The sequence below is a fragment of the Alligator mississippiensis genome, chromosome 3 (assembly GCF_030867095.1).
Source record: "Alligator mississippiensis isolate rAllMis1 chromosome 3, rAllMis1, whole genome shotgun sequence".
Lineage (NCBI taxonomy): Eukaryota > Metazoa > Chordata > Crocodylia > Alligatoridae > Alligator > Alligator mississippiensis.
The window spans coordinates 254,389,827-254,412,402 of NC_081826.1; the positions used below are offsets into that span (position 1 = coordinate 254,389,827).

The 22,576-nt window shown below is 43.9% G+C and overlaps 2 protein-coding genes across 4 annotated transcripts in view; one reads left to right on the forward strand and one right to left on the reverse strand.

Moving 5' to 3' along the window:
* CERT1 (ceramide transporter 1) overlaps positions 1 to 21,563 on the reverse strand; it is a 131,995-nt gene extending 110,432 nt beyond the window's left edge. The window contains exons 1-2 of one of the 2 annotated variants that reach the window (XM_006271957.4): positions 21,267 to 21,563; positions 13,563 to 13,697 (exon numbers count right to left, since the gene is read on the reverse strand). In XM_006271957.4, coding sequence (XP_006272019.1) covers positions 13,563 to 13,697; positions 21,267 to 21,362 — 231 coding nt within the window. In that variant the 5' untranslated portion in view covers positions 21,363 to 21,563. The remainder of the gene's footprint in view (positions 1 to 13,562; positions 13,698 to 21,266) is intronic. The other variant, XM_006271958.4, reaches the window with a different exon arrangement.
* Positions 21,564 to 21,821: 258 nt separating this feature from the next.
* Positions 21,822 to 22,576, forward strand: part of POLK (DNA polymerase kappa) — a 64,825-nt gene continuing 64,070 nt past the window's right edge. The window contains exon 1 of one of the 2 annotated variants that reach the window (XM_019482430.2): positions 21,822 to 22,177. The gene's annotated coding sequence lies outside the window, so the exon portion shown is untranslated. The remainder of the gene's footprint in view (positions 22,178 to 22,576) is intronic. The other variant, XM_006271955.4, reaches the window with a different exon arrangement.

The following is a 22,576-nucleotide window of genomic DNA, read 5'->3' on the forward strand; positions in this document are numbered from 1 at the left end:
CTGATAAAAAGCATCATTACTATTTTTGGCTTTAACCACAGGAAAGCAGGAGACCTCTGGAATGTATGGCTCATAAACCTTATTTAGGATACTCACTGTTCAGAGAAAGAACCATGGGACAAACAAGTTCATGCATTACAGGCAATTCAGGTGTCCACCATATCTGGATGAGTAAGTTTTAGGGTACAGGTTTTTTTAGATCAATTTTGTCTTCCATTGCTCATCTTAACATTTGTTTAAGAAGTGAAGAGACATAGCAGATTGCAAACTACTTTACTTTTTTAAATAAAAACCCAATGCTCATTTAATTTCCTGGGCTCAAATCCAGAACAGCCATAATACACCTGCATAAACTAGAAAAAAAAAAAGTCACTCAAGCCTTAGTTTGAAATACCAGCATTCCAGCTTCATTCTGGAATTCCCACAAGCACCCCTTAAGGGAGGAGGAGAGGAAAGTCTGACTACTTTAAATCTGTTTATTCTTATTCTATTCTTATAAAAATTAAATTGAAATTAGCAAATAAATTTGCTAACTACATTATCTACAACAAACTAAAAGGATATTGCAGAACATAAGCCACAAGAACATATATACACGCATAACTTTTTACATCTTCAATATCTTAACTGTTCAACTCTGTAAACAACTCCCAGATTTTACAGACTAAAACTGCAACTGCTTTGTTGTCAGTGTATGTCAGGTCATTGCTCTCAGATATTTTATGGGGAAAACTTTCAGATAGAAAGAAGTCTGCCACCTAAACATTTTAATAAAAATTTCAACCATCAAGTATTTTTATGAAGGTTGTTATTAAATATATTTGTATACTTTAGATTGTAAGCTCTTTGGACAGAACTACTGTCTTTTATGACACTGAGCACATTAGCAATTTATACCAATTTCAACAGCTTATCCTTTCCAGTCTTTTATTGCATCTTACAAAAAAAATTGTGATTTGTTTTTAGTGTATGGTAACAAGGTGACCTGCCCTTTAAGTACCAGGTCTGGGACTGGTGAACTGTGCTGAAGTAAGCCCACCCATTGCTCCTGCTGCAAAGAAGTTAGAGAAGAAGAAAAAATAAAAATAATAAATAAAAATGAAAGAAAAGGCTAAGGGATAAAAAACAGATTCTCTGTAAGAAGGAGGCAGCAACAGTGGCCTAGTAGCTTGCAGATTGGGGTCTGACAGACTTAACTGTGAAGATAATCTATGAGATGAGATGTTGGTGAAGCCAACTGAGTATCAACTCTACGGCCCATCTGTACAGAAGGGAGCCTCCAGGTGAGGCTCAGAGCAGCTCAGGATTCTTCCTTTGACAACTCTGAAGATGAGGCAGGTAGCCCAGATACCCAAGGAAGAACTGAGACAATGAATAAAAAAAGGCAAGAAATGCTCTGCAGCAGCATCATGGAATCAGTAAAGTTGTTTTATACCTGGTTCCAGGCTGGAACCCAAAGGTATGAGTAGGCTACAGTTCTTCTACCAACCCCCAAAGGAAAGGCTGACTAAAGACTAAGAAAAACTACATCAAACTTATAATGAAACAATTATAGGAGTTCATAACAATTTGTTTCAGCCTTTTTGGCTTACATACTATTCAGGAGTGCCTAGCCAGAGGACCAAGGCATGACAAGGCCATAGGAGGGAGTTTTGCAAGAGAATTTGACAAGAGGCTGCAGTATCCACGTTCCCTGGGAAAATGAGCATCAATGTTATAGGAATGAATGCACTTTCACTGATTTGACAAGATTAAGTAGGAACAAACTTTGTTTAAACAAATAACTGATTGGTTAGGCAAACTTTAGGAAGCTAAGCATGTATTTAAAGCATGGAAGTGTTTGACATCATGAAAAGCCCTTGGATAACAAGGAGGGTCATGTGTTCTGGTAATGAAGTACTCCAGGTCTGAGAAGTTGGTCAAATTTGATATAAAACTTAATAAATAAAGCAAATGTCTGATGGGGAGAAGAAAGCAGGATGCAAAACTTCCTGGTTGGTGGTCAGTTACATGGCATATGTAATACTAGATTATATTCCCAAATTAAGATTAAAAAGGTAACACAATTACACCAGGGTTAAAGAGGCAATATTGGAGTTTTGTCATTATTTTCTTCAATCATGAAAATGCTCCAACTATTTGGTTAGACCCAAAATTCTCAACTACAGTGCCACAGCACCTTAGGGTGCAGCCAGATCCTTTTAAAGGTGCCACATACTGTTAGCACAGTTAGCTGTGCAAACACCTATGCATTATTCACAAGATAAGCCTAGAGATTTCAAACAGGAAGCCAGTGTTAAAACCATTCCAACTTGTGACCTTTCTGAATTCTTTGCAACAGAAGAATTGCTCTATTACTTTTCTGTAGTCGAACAACAAAACAAACCACACACAAGTGAAACCTAAGAGCTAGCTTTTTCTGATGGGTGCCTTGAGCGTAACAAAGCTGAGACCCATTAGGTCAGACCATAAAAGTTGCAACTGATTCTATACACATGCTAGAAAGGAACTGGGTTTTTTTTATACATTTTTTTCTCATAGAGAATGACATGTTTTAAAACAATTTGGATCAGCATCAATAATTCTTAAATTGCATGTGAGAAAAATCTCATTAGTACTATTGAACAGGAACACCTGCATCTCTGCAAACGTAAGAAAACAGATGCTTTGCACTTCCCAAGAACGTCACCATTCCAAATAATGTTAGATAATTTGAAATTCTGTTTTTTCTGATAACCATACTGTAATTTGAAAATTAGAAGTTTTGAATTTAGATTTGCATTTACTGCATAACAGCACTTTGTCAGTCTCCCTATTGGTAGGCGAAAGGCTTAAAACAGGAAAACAACTTATAAAATACAGAAACGTGAAGTATGAAGATATGCACAGGGGATGTTGAGGTTCACATAGTACAGCAAGCTCCAATTGCCTCAGTGCTCTTATCAGGACTTCCAGGTCTCCTGAACACCAGCTTCCATCCCTTTCCTTATACTTCCCTATGCTCTCCTGCTCCTTTTGCTCATACCCTCATAATGAGCATACTTCTGTAGTTCCTCTCTCAAAAACCACTTTAATTGTTCTTCCAACTATTTTTTATTCTCTCTGATCTCACTGTGCAAGTCATCAAATTCCTCTCTCCCCTTCTGGCTTAAACCCTCTCTCCAAAATGAAATAACCATTTAGTTAAGGCATGTTAAACCAAGAAGTACTAATCATTTTCAACATGAAATAAACCTGTAATCTAAGACTAATCTTTTACAAGGAAGACCTGAGCATCAGAGAGAAGAGTTAGCAAGAACTACTCCACAAACAGATGAAGAATAACAAGGCATCTGGAACTGATGGAATCCCTACCAAAAATCTTCATACAAGGGGGAGAGGAGCTCACATCACAGCTCCATGCCTCTTAAGGATTTGGAATGAGGAAAAAAATTCTAGTTAACCCTCAGAGACTCCATGCTCATGACAATCTTCAAGAAAGGAGACCAGTCCAACTGGGGAAATTGCAAAGGGATTGCCTTGCTGTCCACCACAGTAAAGACCATTATGTGGACCTTCCTGAACCATCTCCTTCCACTTCCTGAAGAGCTCCCCCCAGAATCTTAGTGTGGGTTCAGGGCATCAAGAGGCACAACTGACATATCTTCACTGCTCACCAGCTACAGAAAAAATGCCAGGAACAGCATGAGCCCTTCCCTTTACATGGCCTTCTTTGACTCTATACCTGAGTTATAATTAAAAGGATTTAATATAGGATTAGGAGGCTGATGTGGTGATCATGGCAACTTGTAATTTTTATGGTGGTGGGGATTGATTTGGTTTACCTGTTGTTAGGCACTGGGTCTAAAGGAGTTAACTTCAGTGAGACGGGTGAGCCAAGAATCAATATTGGTTCACATTATCATCATCACCATGGTCATCCCTCACCATTCTTTACCTGCTCCATGATCGTACACAAGCAGTAGTTCTGAGTAAAATATCTATCACAGACCTATTTGATGCTAAAATGGAAGTTAAGCAAGGCTGCATCATCACTCCAACACTCTTCTCTATATTCCTTACTGTGATGTTACATCTAACCACAAACAAGCTTCCAGTTGGAGCAGAGCTAAACTGAGTGGATGGTAAACTGTTTAATCTCAGACTACTCTGAGCCAAAACTAAGACTAATGTGTTTTCTGATTAATACGAGAAAATGGGGCTGACACCTAACATTCAGAAGACTAAAGTCCTTCATCAATAAACTCTTAATGAGCAGTCCCCAACTCTGGTCATTCAGATTCACAGTGAGACTATGGAGAACACAGAGTATTTCCTGTACCTTGGAAGCCATCTCTCACAGAAGATGAGAGACAGAATCCACCCTCATCAAGACAGAATCCAAGGTTGAGGAAGTAGAAGGATTGTGGGTTAGGCTACATGGGGGGCAAGGAGAAAGGGATTTGGTGGTAGGGGTCTGCTACAGACCCCCACACCAAGGGGAAGAAATAGATGCGGGGCTGCTGAGGCAACTCTCAGAGACCATAAAAGCTAAAGAGGCGGTAGTCATGGGGGACCTAAACTACCCGGACATCTGCTGGGAGACGCAGACAGCAAGGTTCCATCGCTCACGCAGGTTTCTAACCTGTGTACAGGACCTCCACCTGACACAGGAGGTACACGGTCCCAGTAGGGGGAATGCCATACTGGATCTGGTATTGGCAACAGGGGATGACATGATAGGGGACCCTCCAGATCGGTAGCCATTTCGGAGACAGTGATCACCTAATAATAGAATTCAACATAAGACGGCGAGTGGGTAAGGTAACTAGTAGGGTGAAAGTCCTAGACTTTAGGAAAGCTGATCTCAATGCACTCAGGCGATTAGTCAAGGACGCGCTGCAGAGTAGGAATTTTGAAGGGATGGAAGCCCAAGAAGGGTGGCTGTGCCTAAAGGAAACGATCCTTCGGGCACAAAGCAAGACGATCCCCGAGCGAGGCAAAAAAGGGAAAGGGGCCAGGAGGCTTCCCTGGCTGACCAGAGAAATCCAGGGCAGCCTAAGGGCCAAAAGGGGAGCACATAAAAAGTGGAAACAGGGAGAGATCACCAAAGATGAATATACCTCCTCTGCTCGTGCTTGTAGGGAGGCAGTTAGGCGGGCCAAAGCTACCATGGAGCTGAGGATGGCAACCCAAGTAAAAGACAACAAGAAATTGTTTTTTAGATATACTGGGAGTAAAAGGAAGGCCCAGGAAGGAATAGGACCCCTGCTAAATGGGCAGAAACAAATGGTGACAGATAGGGGGGACAAGGCTGAACTCCTCAATGAGTTCTTTGCCTCAGTGTTCCTAAGTGAGGGGCACGACAAGTCTCTCACTGCGGTTGTAGAGAGGCAGCAGCAAGGCACCAGACTTCCATACGTAGATCCTGAGGTGGTGCAGAGTCACTTGGATGAACTGGATGCCTTTAAGTCGGCAGGCCCGGATGAGCTCCATCCGAGGGTGCTGAAGGCACTGGCCAACATCATTGCAGAGCCACTGGCGGGAATATTCGAACGCTTGTGGCGCACGGGTCAAGTCCCGGAGGACTGGAAAAGGGCTAACGTGGTCCCCATTTTCAAAAAGGGGAGGAAGGAGGACCCAGGCAACTATAGGCCAGTCAGTCTCACCTCCATCCTTGGTAAAGTCTTTGAAAAAATTATCAAGGCTCACATTTGAGAGAGCCCGGCAGGGCAAATTATGCTTCGGGGAAACCAGCATGGGTTTGTGGCAGGCAGATCGTGCCTGACCAATCTAGTCTCTTTCTATGACCAGGTTACGAAACACCTGGACACAGGAGGAGGGGTGGATGTCGTATACTTAGACTTCAGGAAGGCCTTCGATACGGTATCCCAACCCATACTGGTGAACAAGTTAAGAGGCTGTGACTAGGATGACTGCACAGTCCGGTGGGTGGCGAATTGGCTGGAGGGTCGCACCCAGAGAGTCGTGGTGGATGGATCGGTTTCGACCTGGAAGGGTGTGGGCAGTGGGGTCCCGCAGGGCTCGGTCCTTGGACCAATACTCTTTAATGTCTTCATCAGTGACTTGGACGAGGGAGTGAAATGTACTCTGTCCAAGTTTGCAGATGACACAAAGCTATGTGGAGATGTGGACACGCCGGAGGGCAGGGAACAGCTGCAGGCAGACCTGGACAAGTTGGACAAGTGGGCAGAAAACAACAGGATGCAGTTCAACAAGGAGAAATGCAAAGTGCTGCACCTAGGGAGGAAAAATGTCCAGCACACCTACAGCCTAGGGAATGACCTGCTGGGTGGCACAGAGGTGGAAAGGGATCTTGGAGTCCTAGTGGACTCCAAGATGAACATGAGCCGGCAGTGTGACGAAGCCATCAGAAAAGCCAATGGCACTTTATCGTGCATCAGCAGATGCATGACGAATAGGTCCAAGGAGGTGATACTTCCCCTCTATAGGGCGCTGGTCAGACCGCAGTTGGAGTACTGCGTGCAATTCTGGGCGCCACACTTCAAGAAGGATGCGGATAACCTGGAGAGGGTCCAGAGAAGAGCAACTCGTATGGTCAAGGGCCTGCAGACCAAGCCCTACGAGGAGAGACTAGAGAAACTGGACCTTTCCAGCCTCCGCAAGAGAAGGTTGAGAGGCGACCTTGTGGCTGCCTATAAGTTCATCACGGGGGCACAGAAGGGAATTGGTGAGTATTTATTCACCAAGGCGCCCCCGGGGGTTACAAGAAACAATGGCCACAAGCTAGCAGAGAGCAGATTTAGACTGGACATTAGGAAGAACTTCTTCACAGTTCGAGTGGCCAAGGTCTGGAACGGGCTCCCAAGGGAGGTGGTGCTCTCCCCTACCCTGGGGGTCTTCAAGAGGAGGTTAGATGAGTATCTAGCTGGGGTCATCTAGACCCAGCACTCTTTCCTGCTTATGCAGGGGGTCGGACTCGATGATCTATTGAGGTCCCTTCCGACCCTAACATCTATGAATCTATAAGAAGGCTGACATCAACATAGAAATCCAACATTGTCTCAAATGTACAAGTGCAGACTTTGGACACCTGAGGAAACGGGTGTTCGGAGATCATGACACAGCTAAAACTAAGCTTATAGTTTATCAAGCAGTTGTAACCCCAACTGACTGTACTGAGCTGAGACATGGATAACATACAGGAGACACCTCAAAGTTATTGAAGAAGTAACATCAATGCTGACTGCAGAAGATCCTTTAAATCTGGACTGGGAAGACAGACACGTTAACATTCTCATCCTCTTGCAAGCAAACACCATGAGCATTGAGATGATGATCATCTGACATCAATTTTGCTGAGCCAACCATGCCATCTGGATGTCCAACTCCAAACTCCCAAAGCAAGTTTCATTCTCCCAGCTCAAGCAAGGTGTATGCTCAAGAGGATGGCAGAGAAAGTGCTTCAAGGACCAACTTAAGGCCAAACTGAAAAAATGCAACATCAACTTGTGAGAGACTGTCGCCCAGGACCGCCTCAAACGGAGGAAATCTGCTGCAAAGATCTCAGTACACTGAAACCTTACAACAAAACAACAGAAAACAGCAATGTAGGAGCAGCAGAGACAGCGTGTCACAGATTGAATCAAGAATCCAGAGCCACTCATGCCACACGGAAATACAAGCCCAAGTTGCAACAGAATCTGTCGAATCTGGATCAATCTCATCAGCCATAAATCAGACCCACAGACAGGACAATCATGTAAAGCAATAATCCTCAACTACAAGGAACTGCCAAAGGCAGAGACCCCACACAAAGTTCATTCTTATTAAAAGTGGGTTCTTAAGTTTTATTCAGGACAAATTGCAGCAATTTTCACAGAACTATCACATTTTAAGTACATTAAAAGAAAGATAAATGAAGACAAAGGAAATTCAAGCTACTGCAAAAGTTATGATTATCCATTAATATTTGAAAGTTGAATGCCTCCTACATTTGAAACCTAACCCTCTCCACATTTTATTTAAAACAAGAATTCTGTTTATTTTGATCAGCAGCTACCAAGTACATTTCACAGTGTTTTTTATATTAATAAAAATATAAAAGCATGGAATTACACTTTAAAGTTGTAAAACAAGAACACTGAGGAAAGATATATTTCCCAATGGGAAACCTTTGTTTCAGTCTGTTCAAATTGACAGATGTACAACATATCCTCTGCTACACTTTAAAGAACCAATCTGCTTAGGGGAAGGACTTCACTGCCTTTTCCTACTTTTCTTCTCAGTTTTCACTACTAGCTCCCAAAAAACAATAGTAGATGGGACTAGATTTATCTCTGGATTATTTGCAATCAAGTCAGATAAGAGGTCAGAAAAGTTTGTTCAAAAAAGCAAAACAAAAATAAAATCTTAAGAACATTTAAAAAAAAAAGTCTCTAGGAAAGTGTTACCTTTGATAAACAGAATGAGCTAAGTATTGTAAAATATAAACCAGCTACTCCATATTCTTTACAGTATTTACAAAGCCAAGTTAGAAGTTTGAAATTTTGTAACCCCTCCTATTCTCCCCCCCCCCCCAATTTTCCTTCAAAAAATTCTTTCAAATACTTGGTAATTTGCTACTATAATTCACTTGGGTCTTTATTCTTTCAACTAGCTCTGCACTGTTATCAGTACTGATGCCATTTCTTAAGGACTTTAAATCTGCTTAAGGTGGCCCAGTGAATGGCTCTATCTCAATTAACCCAAAGAATCTTGTCTGGCTATGTCCTTAGACCAGGGGTGGGCAAAATGCGACCTGCCAAGCCATTCCATCCGGCCTGCAGGACCCCTAAAAAATTTAGAAAATTAATATTTATCTGCCCCTGGCTGACTGTCATGCAGCCCTCAATGGCTTGCCAAAACTCAGTAAGCAGTCCTCCACCCAAAATAATTGCCTGCCCCTGCCTTAGACCAACACAGCTATAACCTACACCTCATCTCAATTAAGGTGTTTTTTTCTCAGCAGACTGACCCTGTGGTCATCCATGTCTACATTTAAAATGGATTGTTTCTGATTGTGATGCCCTTAAAGCATGGTGTACTGCTCTGGGAAGGCTGCTTCTTCAACCAAGAGTCGTGTAGTTTTTACTGTGATGCCAGGCTAACTCGCAAATCTCAAAGTACCACATTGAGGCATCTATACAATTTCCAGTTTAGGATGCAGTCTTGCCATAGAAGTGAAGCATGTTTGAGGGTATCAGGGCCAGGAACAGTAAGATTCCTGGGTAGACAGAGTCTGCCCGCAAATCTCTGAAGTTCAGCACCGGATACTCAGGAAGTCTGCTTGACACTGAACAAGAATGACTGCCACTTGCCTATTAATAAAGCATCATTACCACTTCCATTAAGCAACAGTTCTTTCTAATGAATGTCTCTGGAAACAAACTGGTTCACTGAGAATAGTTCCATTATGCAAATCATGCCTATTATGCAAGCCCAAAGCATACTCACCGCAAGTGTCTAAAAGGTCTCTTTACAATACAGGAGGATAACGAAACGTTAGGGAAAAAGAAAAATCAAGAAGAGTCTATAATGCTTGTATGTTCATTCACACTCTGATATCTGTTTGGTCATGATCCAAGTGTAAATAAGCAGCAAAACAAAACAAAAAATCTGATTATATGAAAATTACCAAGTTTTATTTGGTCTGCCAAAAAAAAGTTTAGCTATAATGAAACACAGGTTTTACCACTGATTAAACAATAAGTAAAACTTTTATAGAAATCCATTTGCTGTTTGGTTACCACTGTTCTAAAGTTTGGAACAGCAATAACAGGTTCTTGGGCCTAGTTACTTCCAGCAGCACTGGTATGAAATATGCATGATTAACTCAAATATGAAGATTTCTCAAAATATAAGATTTTTCCAAAAGGCTATTCTAGTTATATTCTGACCACCTTTGCAAGCATGATAATATAATAATCTATTATAAAATGGACTTTTTTAGTTCTCCAAAATGCATTACAAACTACATTATATGAATATAATACAATCCTAGCTAGTATTACAGTATTTTTCATACAGCTCCTACTCTGCTTAGCCACGATACTGTAATATCAGTTTTCAGGAGTGATAGTGACAGACATTTGTCCCACCCTTACACATTAGTGACAATGGTACATAACAAGATTAACAGAAATTTTCAGTTGTGCCAATGGCTGAGCGTCTGGAGTAGCAAGGAGCTAGGATAGGGACGTCCAGCTTCGTAGCAGCCCGAGGCCTGCAGGGCCCTTGCTATGCCACCTCCCCCTCAGCTATACTGTGGCCCCTGCCAACCCTGGCCCAGGTTCCCTAGGCCCTGTGGGCTGTGATGCTCTGTACCACCCTGGGGAAAGAAAGTTGGAGAAGGGAAAAGTTCAGACACTCCAGCAACAGCAGCTGTAACTAGAGACTGGCACCCAGGCAACAGCCCACAACTTGAAATTAAATGCTTGCAGACCACCAAATGCACAATCCTAAGGGAGGAGACTGACTTTTCACTGTTGTGGATTTACAGGGCACACTTTCTCTCCAGCCTCTGAACTGTCCCTTGCTTGGAGCTAGCACCTAGGCCTATACATGAGGCAAGCTCTATTAATTCAAGACTAATACTCTGGCTTCAATACTGTTTTTTAACTATGACTCCTCCAGCAGTTCCAAATTTATTTAGGTCCCTGTCATAGACTTTACCCTTTGGGGAATGATTCAAATCAGGAGGTATTTGCAGTGATACAGAACAGCCTTTTCAAAACAAGCCAGCATCTTAGTCAACTGGAATACAGTATTTTAAGAATCCTTCATTTGAAAAATGTAAAAAACAAAGCTAGAATGCATACCTCTTTGCTACTAACTCTCCCCCCACTGCCCTGCAGAGTTTTTAACCCGAAGAGCACAGTCTGTGTCTGTCTCAAGTTGCAGTCAGAACTAGTTCTACATGTCCTTCCCTTGGCTGCCAGTCATTAGGAGTTGCTAACAGGTCACTGGCCTTCTATCATCTTTCCCAAGTAACTAAGTTTATATGGATGGTTCTTGATAGCTCATTCATAGTGATGCAGACCGACAATGTGAATCAATATTTATTCTTGGCTCACCAGTCTCAGTCAAGTCAACTCCTTCAGACCCAGCGCCTAACAACAGGTAAACCAAATCATCCCTACCATGATAAAAAATTAGAGGTTGCCATGATCTCCACATCAGCCTCCTAATCCTATATTAAATCCTTTTAATTATAAACTCAAGTGTAGGGGGTATCTTCTCCTTCCAACAGGAACTGTCAAAAGGTTGTCAAAAAAAGTTGTAAGTTGTAGACTCTGCCCAGTATATTACCATTACTATCGTACAGAAAAGATCCTGGCCGGGGGGGGGGGGGGGGGGGGGGGGGGGGGGGGGGCACTCTCTACAACTCAAACTCTCAGCTATCATTATGGCTCAGCATTATTCTGGTCTTGATAATGAAGGCTACAATAGTAGTACTGTCATGATTATGGACAGCTACTTTCAACACTTAAAAAAAGATTACACATCAATGAAATGCAGCTATTCTATATTAGGAACACCACTCATTGATAAAAACTAACAGCATCTGTAGTTGACCAGGGAGTTTTAAGTATGCTTATAACTACATAAAAGTGGAATTTGACCATCATAAACACCGCTGTGCCACACTTTTTTTTCCAGAAAACACATCAGGGAAATTGTCTCTAGATGACAAATGACTGAATTCCTGTTCTCATACCACCTTTCACTTTCCAATTAGCAGTGACCCCTTGTACCATGAGGAAGCAATTATTAAATTGCTAAAGACTGCCACATGCTACTTGAGTAACATTCCCATTTTCTAGTAAGAAATTGTATATAGCTACTGCCCATACTTGAGATTAACAACAAAAAAGTGATATCATAGTAAAGACAAGGTAAACATAACTACCAGTAAAAGTCTGAGCACATCATGCCTGGTAAATATTCTGACTATGCCAGTTCAGTATTACCGAACACCTGTTCGGTGAGAAGCCGAACTCCTTTCTACTGAAACGATCATAAACAGTATAAAAGATATACAGCAAAGATCAGGATTAAATTCTGCCAATAAAAAAAGTCTTCTTCCATCATCTAATCTTCCTAGATAACATCTGTTACTAGTGTTTTCATACAAAGCCAGGCAAGGTTCTTTGGGTAGATGTGATATCTTTTATTAGACCAAGTAAATAGTTAAAACTAAAAAAAAAAAAAAAAAAAAAAAAAAAAATGTTCTTTGCAAGCTTTCAGGTACAAATGCCCTTCTTCAGGCATAGGGAAAACCTGTTGGTATTTTGTGTTTCCCATAAGCACAAATTTAGAGATATTGTACAACTAGCTGTGCTGTACTTACTCAAAAGAAATTAATGCCAATGTTAAAATTTTACCTGCAGGTGGCTATTTAGGGTTGACAAATATTTTAGGCTTCCCAATTTGATTGGTACTCCATGGCCTTTTAAACAGAATTACTGAAAAATCACTTGCTAAAATAAAAAGGTAAAAAAGTTAATCACCAAGTTGCTACTGTACTGATATCAAATGGGAAACATTACCATCTAGAGCACTGGGGCCTATGTGATCCATTTTTGAAGAATTAACTTTGATTTAGAAAGTACAGCTGCTTATAATTCCAAGGATGTCCTTTCAAACCTCAAGGAAGGAAACTAATCTAATCTAATAGTTGTCCTGAACCTCTAGTGCCTGTGTTGACATTATTACTTTGCCTAACTGCAGCTACCTGAGGCTAACAAAACTTTGGCCAGTTTTAGTGCTGCCATTCCAACTTCAAGGCCAAGCAGTAAAACTGTCAGAAACACTAAATTCAATAGGCCTGAGAGACAAGCAGCAAAGACATAATGTAAAGTTATTTGAGAGGGGATAAAACACCACCTCCTTCCAAAATAAAACCTCTTTCTTCCTCAAAGTATTTAAGGGCTTCTAGAAACGGGGGGAATACTTTATTCCTCCTCACCAGGAACTGGAAAGTTCTAGACAGGGAAGAGAGAGAAAAAAGCTTCTTCCGTCTTTGGCAGCTATATGCACACATGGAGTTTCTAGTTTAGACACCTACTAGAAATATAGGATGAAAACATTTGCATTAAGGAATATAATCAACAACTGTCAGGTCTGTTTTCCCTAAGGGGAGAAACATGTGGTGTGGAACGTTTTGTGTGGATTTTTTTTTAAGTAGTTCTGTGTTCACTAGACAAAGGCACACTCAAAGAAAAATGCTTGCATTTGGAACAGAAAGTGACAAGAATTGCAATACATCTTAGCTTCCATGGAACTCAATTCCAGACTTTTTCAGAGGCCCAACGAGGTCTCCTGCAAACTGTAGGAAGTTCCATTGTACTGGTGGAAGAAAACTGTTGACCTATCTTCAGCCTAGATTGCCTATTTTCTTACACAGGCTACCTCAGTCCAGCTTTGACACCAGTGATGAAAGATTAAACACCTTAAACTGCTGTTGTGACCATATTTGCTTATGACAAACAGTTTGTCTATACATGCAATCTATAAAGTCCTGACAAAACACAAAATAGAAATTCTGAAGTAGTTCTTACCGTAATAACAGCCTTGCTCAGACAGATAGAGCCCCTGCAGCCATACTCTGTTTCATCCTCAGACTTGTAGTAGCTGAGCGTGTTGTTTTTCAAAACTACCCATCGGTCCTGCCACCCATGAATATAGTTGGTCCACTGTAGAGAAAATAACAAAAAACCCTCAAAACTAAGTTCTGAAAACAATGAAAAGACTGATAAAAGGCAAGAAATCTCATAAGCATTCACAAACTGGGAGAAGTAATCTTTCAAAGTTCTCTCCAAATAAGAGATTTGCATCAAATATGCCTTGACCATAGAAATAGCATCTTAGTAGGGTAAACTAGGAATTCTCTGCATTAATGGAAAAAGGAGTGGAAGATTAGAAACATGAGTTGGTACACAGTTATGCTTTGTCATTCATTTTAAGGAGTGAGAGTTTAGCAATATTAAATCAAAATTTAAAACATGACTCAGCGTTCTTAAGAGTCACTGCCGTAAGAAAGGTAATGTTGTGTATCTCTCTCTACAAACTTATTGCCTACCCTAATTCTCAGAAATATATTAATACAGGGCCTGGGGTGGATCCAGGGGGATGCACTGGTACATTTGCACCCAGCTTTGATTCCTGTTCCACCTAAAGTTTAAAACTAAAACTCCTAAAGAAGAACCTAAAATGTGACATTCATTTCAACAGCAACTGCCTGGCAATAGGGCTAGCACTTCTAGTCAAGTAGTGCTGAGGATGCTGTCACTTGACTTTGTGGCTCATAATCTACCTGATCCTTCTAAACTCTTCTTTCCACAGGTGTTAACAGCTCTCTCCTTTTTATGGTCTTGGTGTTCCACCAATCAAGCTAGCCTTTGTTCTGTAATTCTGCTGTCTGTTAGCTGCTCCTGGTCATGAAGTTCCTATTTCGTAGCCAGCCAGATCATTTAACTCATGCCAATGAAGCTATATTAGCTTTTGCTGAATCAAACTGAATAATGCAGCCCTAGACCTCTAGTGGATTAGTAAAATTTCTGGTTTATTTTTAACTGGAGAAATGTGTTGCTTTATAAGTGATGATGCACCTCCCCATTTGCACCCCCCTTTTCAAAATTCTAGATTTGTTCATGACAGGGACAAGCTGCAGGCCAGAACAACTCGAGTCTAGGCCAATGAGGGCGAGGTGACTTTGGCAAGGCATCAACAACAGGGAGCTTTCCCTGCACTGGGGCCAGGCAGCTTAGAACTGCACCTGCACAGCTGCCACTTCCAGCCAGTGGGGAGATGCGCTGGTGCTAGGCATCTTCAAACCGCATCTGTACTGCTCATGAGTGACTGGTGCCTCCTGAATCTGGGGGGGCACCTGCAGAAGCCGCAAACGACGGCGGTCCTGTCAGGGGGCACCAGCCCTACCAACAGCATCAGTGTCAGCCAGCAGGGCAGCACTGGCCCCTTTGGGGGGGGGGGGGGGGGCATGTGCACCCCCTACCAGTTGCTTGTGGTACTGCTACTGCTTTTCTCCACAGCCCACCCCCCCCAGCTGCCAGGCCCAACACACAGAGCAGGGTTGGGCAATTATTTCAGGCAGAGGGTGGCTTACTGAGTTTTGGGAAGCCATTGAGGGCCACATGACAGGCAGCCAGGGGCAGATAAATATTTTCTTAATTTTGGGAAGGCCCTGCAGGCGAGATAAACTGGCCTGGCGGGCCACATCCAGCCCCCAAGCTGCATTTTGCCCAGCCCTGACATAGAGCCTCACTGCTGGGCCCCTGACATACAGCTCCTCTGGCATGGGCACAGGTAAAGCCTTCTAGCTCTGCAGGCCTTATGCTGCAGACCCCTGTATTAATACAGGAAGTGCAATTCTGGAACACTTAATGAGAATCACTGTGACTCTGGTGATTTATTAAATTTAGCTAAAGTCTCAGTCACTTTTGAATACTAGTTCTGTAAACCCTCTTGCAGAGCCAAGATAGTTGCAAATTACATGTCCCATCTTCCTTGTCTTAAGCAGATTTGTTCAATGATGCTGCAATTTTGTTTGCAAAATGAGATTCATGTATGAAACAGGAGTTCTGCATTTAATACAACCATGGCAAGTCCTGTATCATTTATACTCAGGAATGAAAAGCTACCTTTGATTCTCAGTACATTCAACTTGTGTCTACAATCACATTTGAACCTCACTTTGAATTCAGTAAGGCATGCATTCCTGTTTGGGGCAAGCCTTGCCGGCCTCAGTAACAGTGCTCAGCCTTTGGCCTGTGGGCCACTTTGACCCACAGCCATGTCATCCAGCCCATAGGGCTCCCCACTGGTCCAGAGATTTGGTAGCTGAAGAGTGGTGGTACCACTTCCCTACTGCCAAATCTCCGGAGTCATGGAGAACCCCGATACCTGTACGCTGAGCCCCCAGGCCCCATTCCCCATGCAGATAGCAAACACAGGGGAGGAGGGGGGACACACAAGGATTATGCCAGCCCCCAGAAGGACTCCCATGCCATTCATCTGGTCTGCAGGGCCAAGAGGTTGAGTACCATTGTCCCAAATAATTTAAAAGTGAGTGCCAATTCATGTGCATACTATTTAATGAACAGTAATGGGAAAGGAAATACAAACTAAGAGCTCAAATAATTTTCAACTGTTTACTAAAACTGACCGATTCTCTGAAGGAAGGAAAAAATCATACTAAAGCAAGAACCTAAAATGTGACATTCATTCCAACAGCAACTTCAGAGATCATTTTCTACTGCCAAATCTATACTGAAAACATACATTGCATTTGAAAAGTTTGAGTACACATCAGCTAATACATTTAAGATGACTTATCAGCAAGAACAGATAAGTCCTTTGCAAGCATGTTAGCCAATTATTAAGCCCCACATATATTCCAGGTCAGTGACATTCAGCCCTGACTAATAAGACCCATGTGAGCAGTCTGTGTTAACCAAGAGCCACAACATATATATCCCAAGGTGAATTGTGACAAATGCTCCAGGTCAAAAGGAAAAACAAAGCACAGAACAAAAAAAGACACCACACACTGTACACTACATTAGCTAACACTCACACAGCCCAACAAAGGCATATATTTCAGAAGTGGTAAGAGCCTTTAATTTAGGCTGCACAGATGTTCATTTCTACCAAAAGAAATTTCTTCCGGTAAAAAGCAGCCTGGGAGCTAGACTACAGACATTTATCCTCATAGCTGGAGAGCTTCCCAAGCAAGCCCTCCAGCCAGATAGCACTACAGGGCTGCTGCCTGGGTTACCCCACCCTTACAGGAATCCATTAACTGACAATCGCTACAGAGAGCCCCAGGAGGGTTACTGTCCTGTGAGAATGCTTCTGCCCCCCTCTCCCCTGATGCTGTCAGTCAGCTGACTGGCAGGGGAGGGGGCATTCTTCCACGGTGGGGACTGCAATTCTCCACTGCAGGAGAAAAGCCCTTGCTCCTTACAGTCATCCCTCCCAGCTAACCTGAAGGAGTGCAGGGCGGGGGAGAGCACTCAGTTGGCTCAGAGCCTTACGGCAGAAGCATGGCAGCTTGCCTCACCCTGCACTGCTCTGGGCTGACCCAGAGCAGTGTGGGGCAAGGAAGGGGAATTTTGCTGCAATAAGGCTCTTGAGCCTTGCCACTGTGGCATAGCAGCCTGCCTCACCCTGCCACTCAGCTGACCTAGAGCTATGCAAAGGCAAGTTGGAGGGGTCAGGAACCAAGAGCTGGGCTAGGGAGAACCTCTATAGCTGCTTGCAGATGTTAAAAAAAACAAACCAAAAAAAACCAAAAAAAAACAACCCAGCTCTACTTTAAACTTGGTGCACTCCCACACAGAGCCCAGCACATCCTCAGAAGCAGCACTGTGTTAGGCAGACCCAGCTTACCCAACATCTGTATAGATCAGGCACTTTAGTGGGGCTTTTTGGCACTTTTATCAAATAGCTGATTCAATCAGCTATTTGATAAAAGTGCCAAAAAGCCCTGCTGAAGCACCCGATCTATACAGATGCTGCAGAGCCAGGTCGAAGTAACACGGTGCTGATTCTGGTAAAGCTCCCAGCCACCCTGAATAGAAGGGGCAGCAATGTAAAAGTCAGAGGGGCAAGGAGCCAGGAACACAGGGGCTCTCAGGGTGCTAGAGCTCCTGGTTCCCCTAGAGTAGTGGGATGGCAATTTAAAAGTCAGCAGCTGAAAGTGGAGTCCTCTGGTTGTGCCTGGTGTTTTTTTTCTCTCCTGGAGCAGGCATTTTTGCTCCAGGAGAAAGCCTGAATGTCTATGCACTTTTGCTTTCTGCTGGAAGAACAGCAATTCTCCTGGTTAAAACTGAACATCTGTGCCAGTGTGTACTAAATTTCGGTATATATAGTTGTTTGAAGGCATAGCCAATGCATGGTGTAACAAGTAAATAAAAAATATAATTTCCTGGAAAAAGCCACAGGTGAGAAGCTAGACAGCCACTTGTGGCTTAAGAGTCATAGTCTGACTATTACCCAGCTAGTAAAGCAATGAATCTACCTTAAAAGGTAAAAAGAAAAAAAAGTTAATGGTATTAGTTAAAATGTTTTGTAAAATGATGCATATTTCCAGTGTAGGCAAGAATTAAGTTTATCGATAGACAGATAATTTGGTAGAGTATTCAGTTTTGAAAGACAGGTTTTAATTTGACATACAACAGCTGCGGGTTTTACTCTCCCCATATCTTTCAGCTATATTTGTGTAATTTAAATTGGTAACACACAAAAAAATCTCTCAAGTAAAATTTCACACTATTTTAATGTTGGTCTCACCCTCCAAGGTACAAGTGTTGAGATCACAGTTATCTGGAACAGGAAGGCAAAGAAAGTAAGTGCCTTCCATCATCTAGCACAAATTAAATGTATGACACCCATGAACAACTTGAGTGCAAACCAGAATCATTTGGTTATGACACCAGCCTGTTTCCAAAGAAAGATGGTGCAAATTCAGTATGTTAGCTTCAATACAGCAAGGTGGATCTGACTGAAATCAAATTGATTTTAATCATGACTTAAATCACAATTTAAAATCACTGGTCAGGAAGCCTCAATTTAATTGCCGTTTTCTACAAATGTGCATTCTTGTTGATATCCTTTATTCATTTAACATCTTGAAGCTTTGCACTTTTAGAGAAAGATAAGGACTTGACTCTGTATACAAACTTGCAGAGACAAGACTGAAGAGTAGGTAATCATTCACGTCTGTTCTCTCTCATCTCTATATACTGCTGTTAACAAGGATATTATCTCTGGAGACAAATCCACAGTTTGACAACTGAAACTAAGCATCACAGAGATGCTTAATGGGATCTTCTAGACTGAGCACTGAGTCCCAGGAGAGTGGGTTTCTTTAATCTTTATTAATCTACAGAGGAGCCAACAAAAACCCCGTAAGATTGGACCCCCAATATAGTCCATGGCCTGTTGTGACCTATTTATAAAACTTTTCTAGAAAGGTTATATAAACATATCATCTCAAATAATATATAATTAAAGTTAATTCCTATTCCATGATGATCTCTTTGAGCTTTAAGAGATCTTAAATTAAAGCTATCTTGACATTAGATTTTTTTTTATTTAATTGTATTTAAAAAAAATTTTTTTTTGTTAAGATGCTTTAAAAAAACAAAACCTAATTTAAATATATTTTTTAAATGGTTGATTTAATTAATTGACCCTGCAATACAGTTTTAGGTAAGCAAAAAAAAAAAGGGGGGGGGGGGAATCTTGTAAAGGAAAGACTACCTGTTTAAATAATTGTATTCAAATTTTTCTAGTTTGTGTCCACCTTTAAAAGGTAAACAAAAAAAATGAACTACAAGAAGGGCATTGCAGATATTTAAAAACATTCAAGTCAGTAAGAACATGTGTACAGATTTAAGCATAAAAAAAAAAAACAAACACTAAGCCCTTTATTTATAAATCAGCTCCTCCTTTCCCAATACTGAGATCCTACCTGCTCTCCCCACAGGGAGCAGGGCAGGTGAGGGGAAAATGAAAAGAAATATCTTGGAGCACCTGAAACACAATAAATAGTTGGAACCTGCTCTTGCTGGTATGGAGTATAGTTCCATATGAAAGAGCCTTTAAAAATAAGAACATTTGCATACTAAACAGGCCATTAGGCAATCAGTTCAGTTGAATTCATTTCGCTCTCATATTTCTGAAGACATGAATTAAGCAGCAAACAAACCAGCAAAAAAACCAAGTGAATATAAGCCAGCCATAATGCCTTCCTGCATGTTCACTACAACAGGTTTCATCATGCTTCACAATTCAGATGAAACCCCCATGTGAGAACACAGTGGGGATAAACAGGAAAGGCAAAGCAGTCTGTGAAAATCAGCATAATCACCACAAACAGGAAAGACAACCACATACTACCTTCCAATATGGCACAGAAGTTTGGGAAGACACCTTGGGATTTCACGTACTTGATAGTCCCACCATTACAAGCTAACATAGAACTTCATGCAGCATGTCATTTGCCAATATTCAAGTGGCCAGCACACCACAAACATAATTTTTCTACCTAAAGACCTGAATCACCTAATAAGGAGGTAATGTTGCAGGGCAGCAAAGCACATTACTGTACCAAAACCTCCCATGAATGAAAACCATTGTGAAATGTCTCCTGTCCCCTCCCCCAATACCAAATACAAGATTTCCCAAACAAGAGCCAAGGCCGCTCTCTTTTTGAGCACTCCTCCCATCTGAGCTAAGAAACATTTTCCAGTTGGAAAGAGCTCATACACTCCCTTACAAAAAAGCATAACATCTGGTTAAGTTACAATAGGTTTCTTCGTATACAAGAGTGGCTCATGATCTCAGTATCCCATGACCTCGGCATTCTGTGCAGACTTAAAAATCATCCTTGTGGCAAAGCAGGACAGAAATGCTGAACTCAGCCACCTGGGTGTATAATGATATTACTTTCTCTAGAAAACACCAGCACCTCTCTGTTGCTGAAGCCGTTCACTCAACAGTTAGCCCTTAAAACACTCCTAATCTATTAAAAGCCTATTTAATCTCATTTTGCCTGCAGTTGTGAGCCGTCTCCTTACATTTCCAAACCAAAAGGAAAAGGTTTGGCTCCCCCCATGGAAAGCAGAAAAAAAAGCAGCAGCAAGAATTGGGAAAAAAGCAGCATCAGTGCCATTTTCCTCCTCTCGCACCCCCCACATCTCCTGCGGCAGGGGGTGGTTTGATTGCACTGTTTTGATACTTGGGCTAAAGGTTGTGCCACTCCTCTTTGACGTCTCCCTACTTATGGGAAGTGATTTGTGTGCGAGCATCACATGCTGCTTGGGGGGGGGAGGGGGGGGAGAATAAGAGAGAGAGAGAGAGAGAGAGAGAGACCATACCAGAAAAAAAAAGAAACAAAATGAGAGAAAGAAAAATGAGCAGCATTTTCCCCGGGCGAGCCGAGCCCCGGGCGACCACCGCATGCCCAACTCCGCTCGCGGACCTGATGCGCGGCTCCGCCCGTGCCGGCCCGGGAGGGGAGGGGAGGGGAGGGGAGGGGGCGCCGGGGCAGACATTCGTGCGGGCGGCGATGACTCCCCATTTGGGGGTGGGGGCGAGCGGAGACTTCGCCGCTCTCAGGACGGGCGCTAGAAGCATCCTCAGCCCGAGCCCTCCCCGTGCCCGACGCCCGCCGGCTACCCCAACGTGCCCGCCCGGCCGCGGGGAGGGCAGCGCCAAGCGGGCGGCGCCGTCCCTACCTTGCTGAGGACGCCGCAGAGCTCAACAGGCGGCCCGGACTCGGTCTCGGGGTCCTCCTCGGAGCCGGACGAGTTCCAGCTCTGGTTGTCCGACATGGGGGCCTGACCCGCCGCCGCCACCGAGCAGGGAATCGCGGCGCGGCCCCCGCTCACCGCAGCCGCCTCCCGCCGCAGCCACTGGCTCCACCTGCGCGGTCCCGCGCCCGACCTGGCTGCACCCGCCGCGGCTTGGCTTGGCTCCCGCCTCTGCGCCGTGCGGCCCCAGCCCGCAGCGAACACCGGAGTCGCTGCCGCCGCTCAGAGCGCCGCCGCCGCCATCTTACACAGGGAGGTCGCTCCGTGCCACTATTTACCAGCCCCCCCTGGCCCGCGCCGCGCCGCGCCGCGCCCCCGCCCCGTGTCACGGCCCGCGCCGTGCTGCCCGCCGGGCCTTGTAGTTTCGCGAAGGCAGCCGAGGGCGGGACGCCTCGGTGCATCTTGGGAGTTGCAGTCTTTCTCCGTCCTGGAGCTGAGCATGCTGGGAGACGCAGTCCACCGCGGGAAAGCAGTTACACTGGGAGGGGAACTGGCAGCCGCCATCTTGGCTCCACTGCCTGGAACTGAATGTGACTTTTCCGGTCTTCAGTGTGGTGGGGCCCGATTTCCTGCCTCTCCTCACAGAGACCGCTGTCTGCTACCTTGCCCGGCTTCGTAGCTCTTCTCCAGGCAGGAGAGATTCCCCGTTCCCCCACCCTAGCGCAGGTGTCGGGAAGCTGGTGCCTGCCTAGTCTGCGGTCTTTCCCTTAACAAACATGGCGGCCGCGGCGTCACGCCTCCCGCAGGAAGGGGCGGTCCGAGCCGGCCGGCTGAGGGAAGGTGCCGCCGGCTCACAGCTGAGGCATCGGGGCAAGCGATACTTCCTGCGGTCACAGGTAACGTGGCCGGCAAGCGGGTGGGCCCTGCGTCCCCAGCCGTGTTCTGGGCGTTGCCTCGTCTGTAGCTCCCGGGCGAAGACACGGGAGCCCCGCCCCCCCGCCTCGGCCGCCCCTTCGCCCGGCAGCGGTGTCCCCGGGCCCTGCCTCCGCGCGGCCTCTTCCCGCCGCCTCTCGTCCCCGGCCCGGTGCCCGTTGGTGCCGAGGCTTGTCTGGACCCAACCAAGAGCCGCGCCTCGGCGGGGGCGCAGAGCTGCCACCTCTTAAATATAAAATTATCGAATTGGAAGCTCAAAATGATCGTATTTGCCAAACAACTATTGTACACTGAAAAAACACGCAAATCAGTATGCCAGAAAGTCGTTGTGGTCTTTACTTTAATTCGCTGTAACCCGCCAG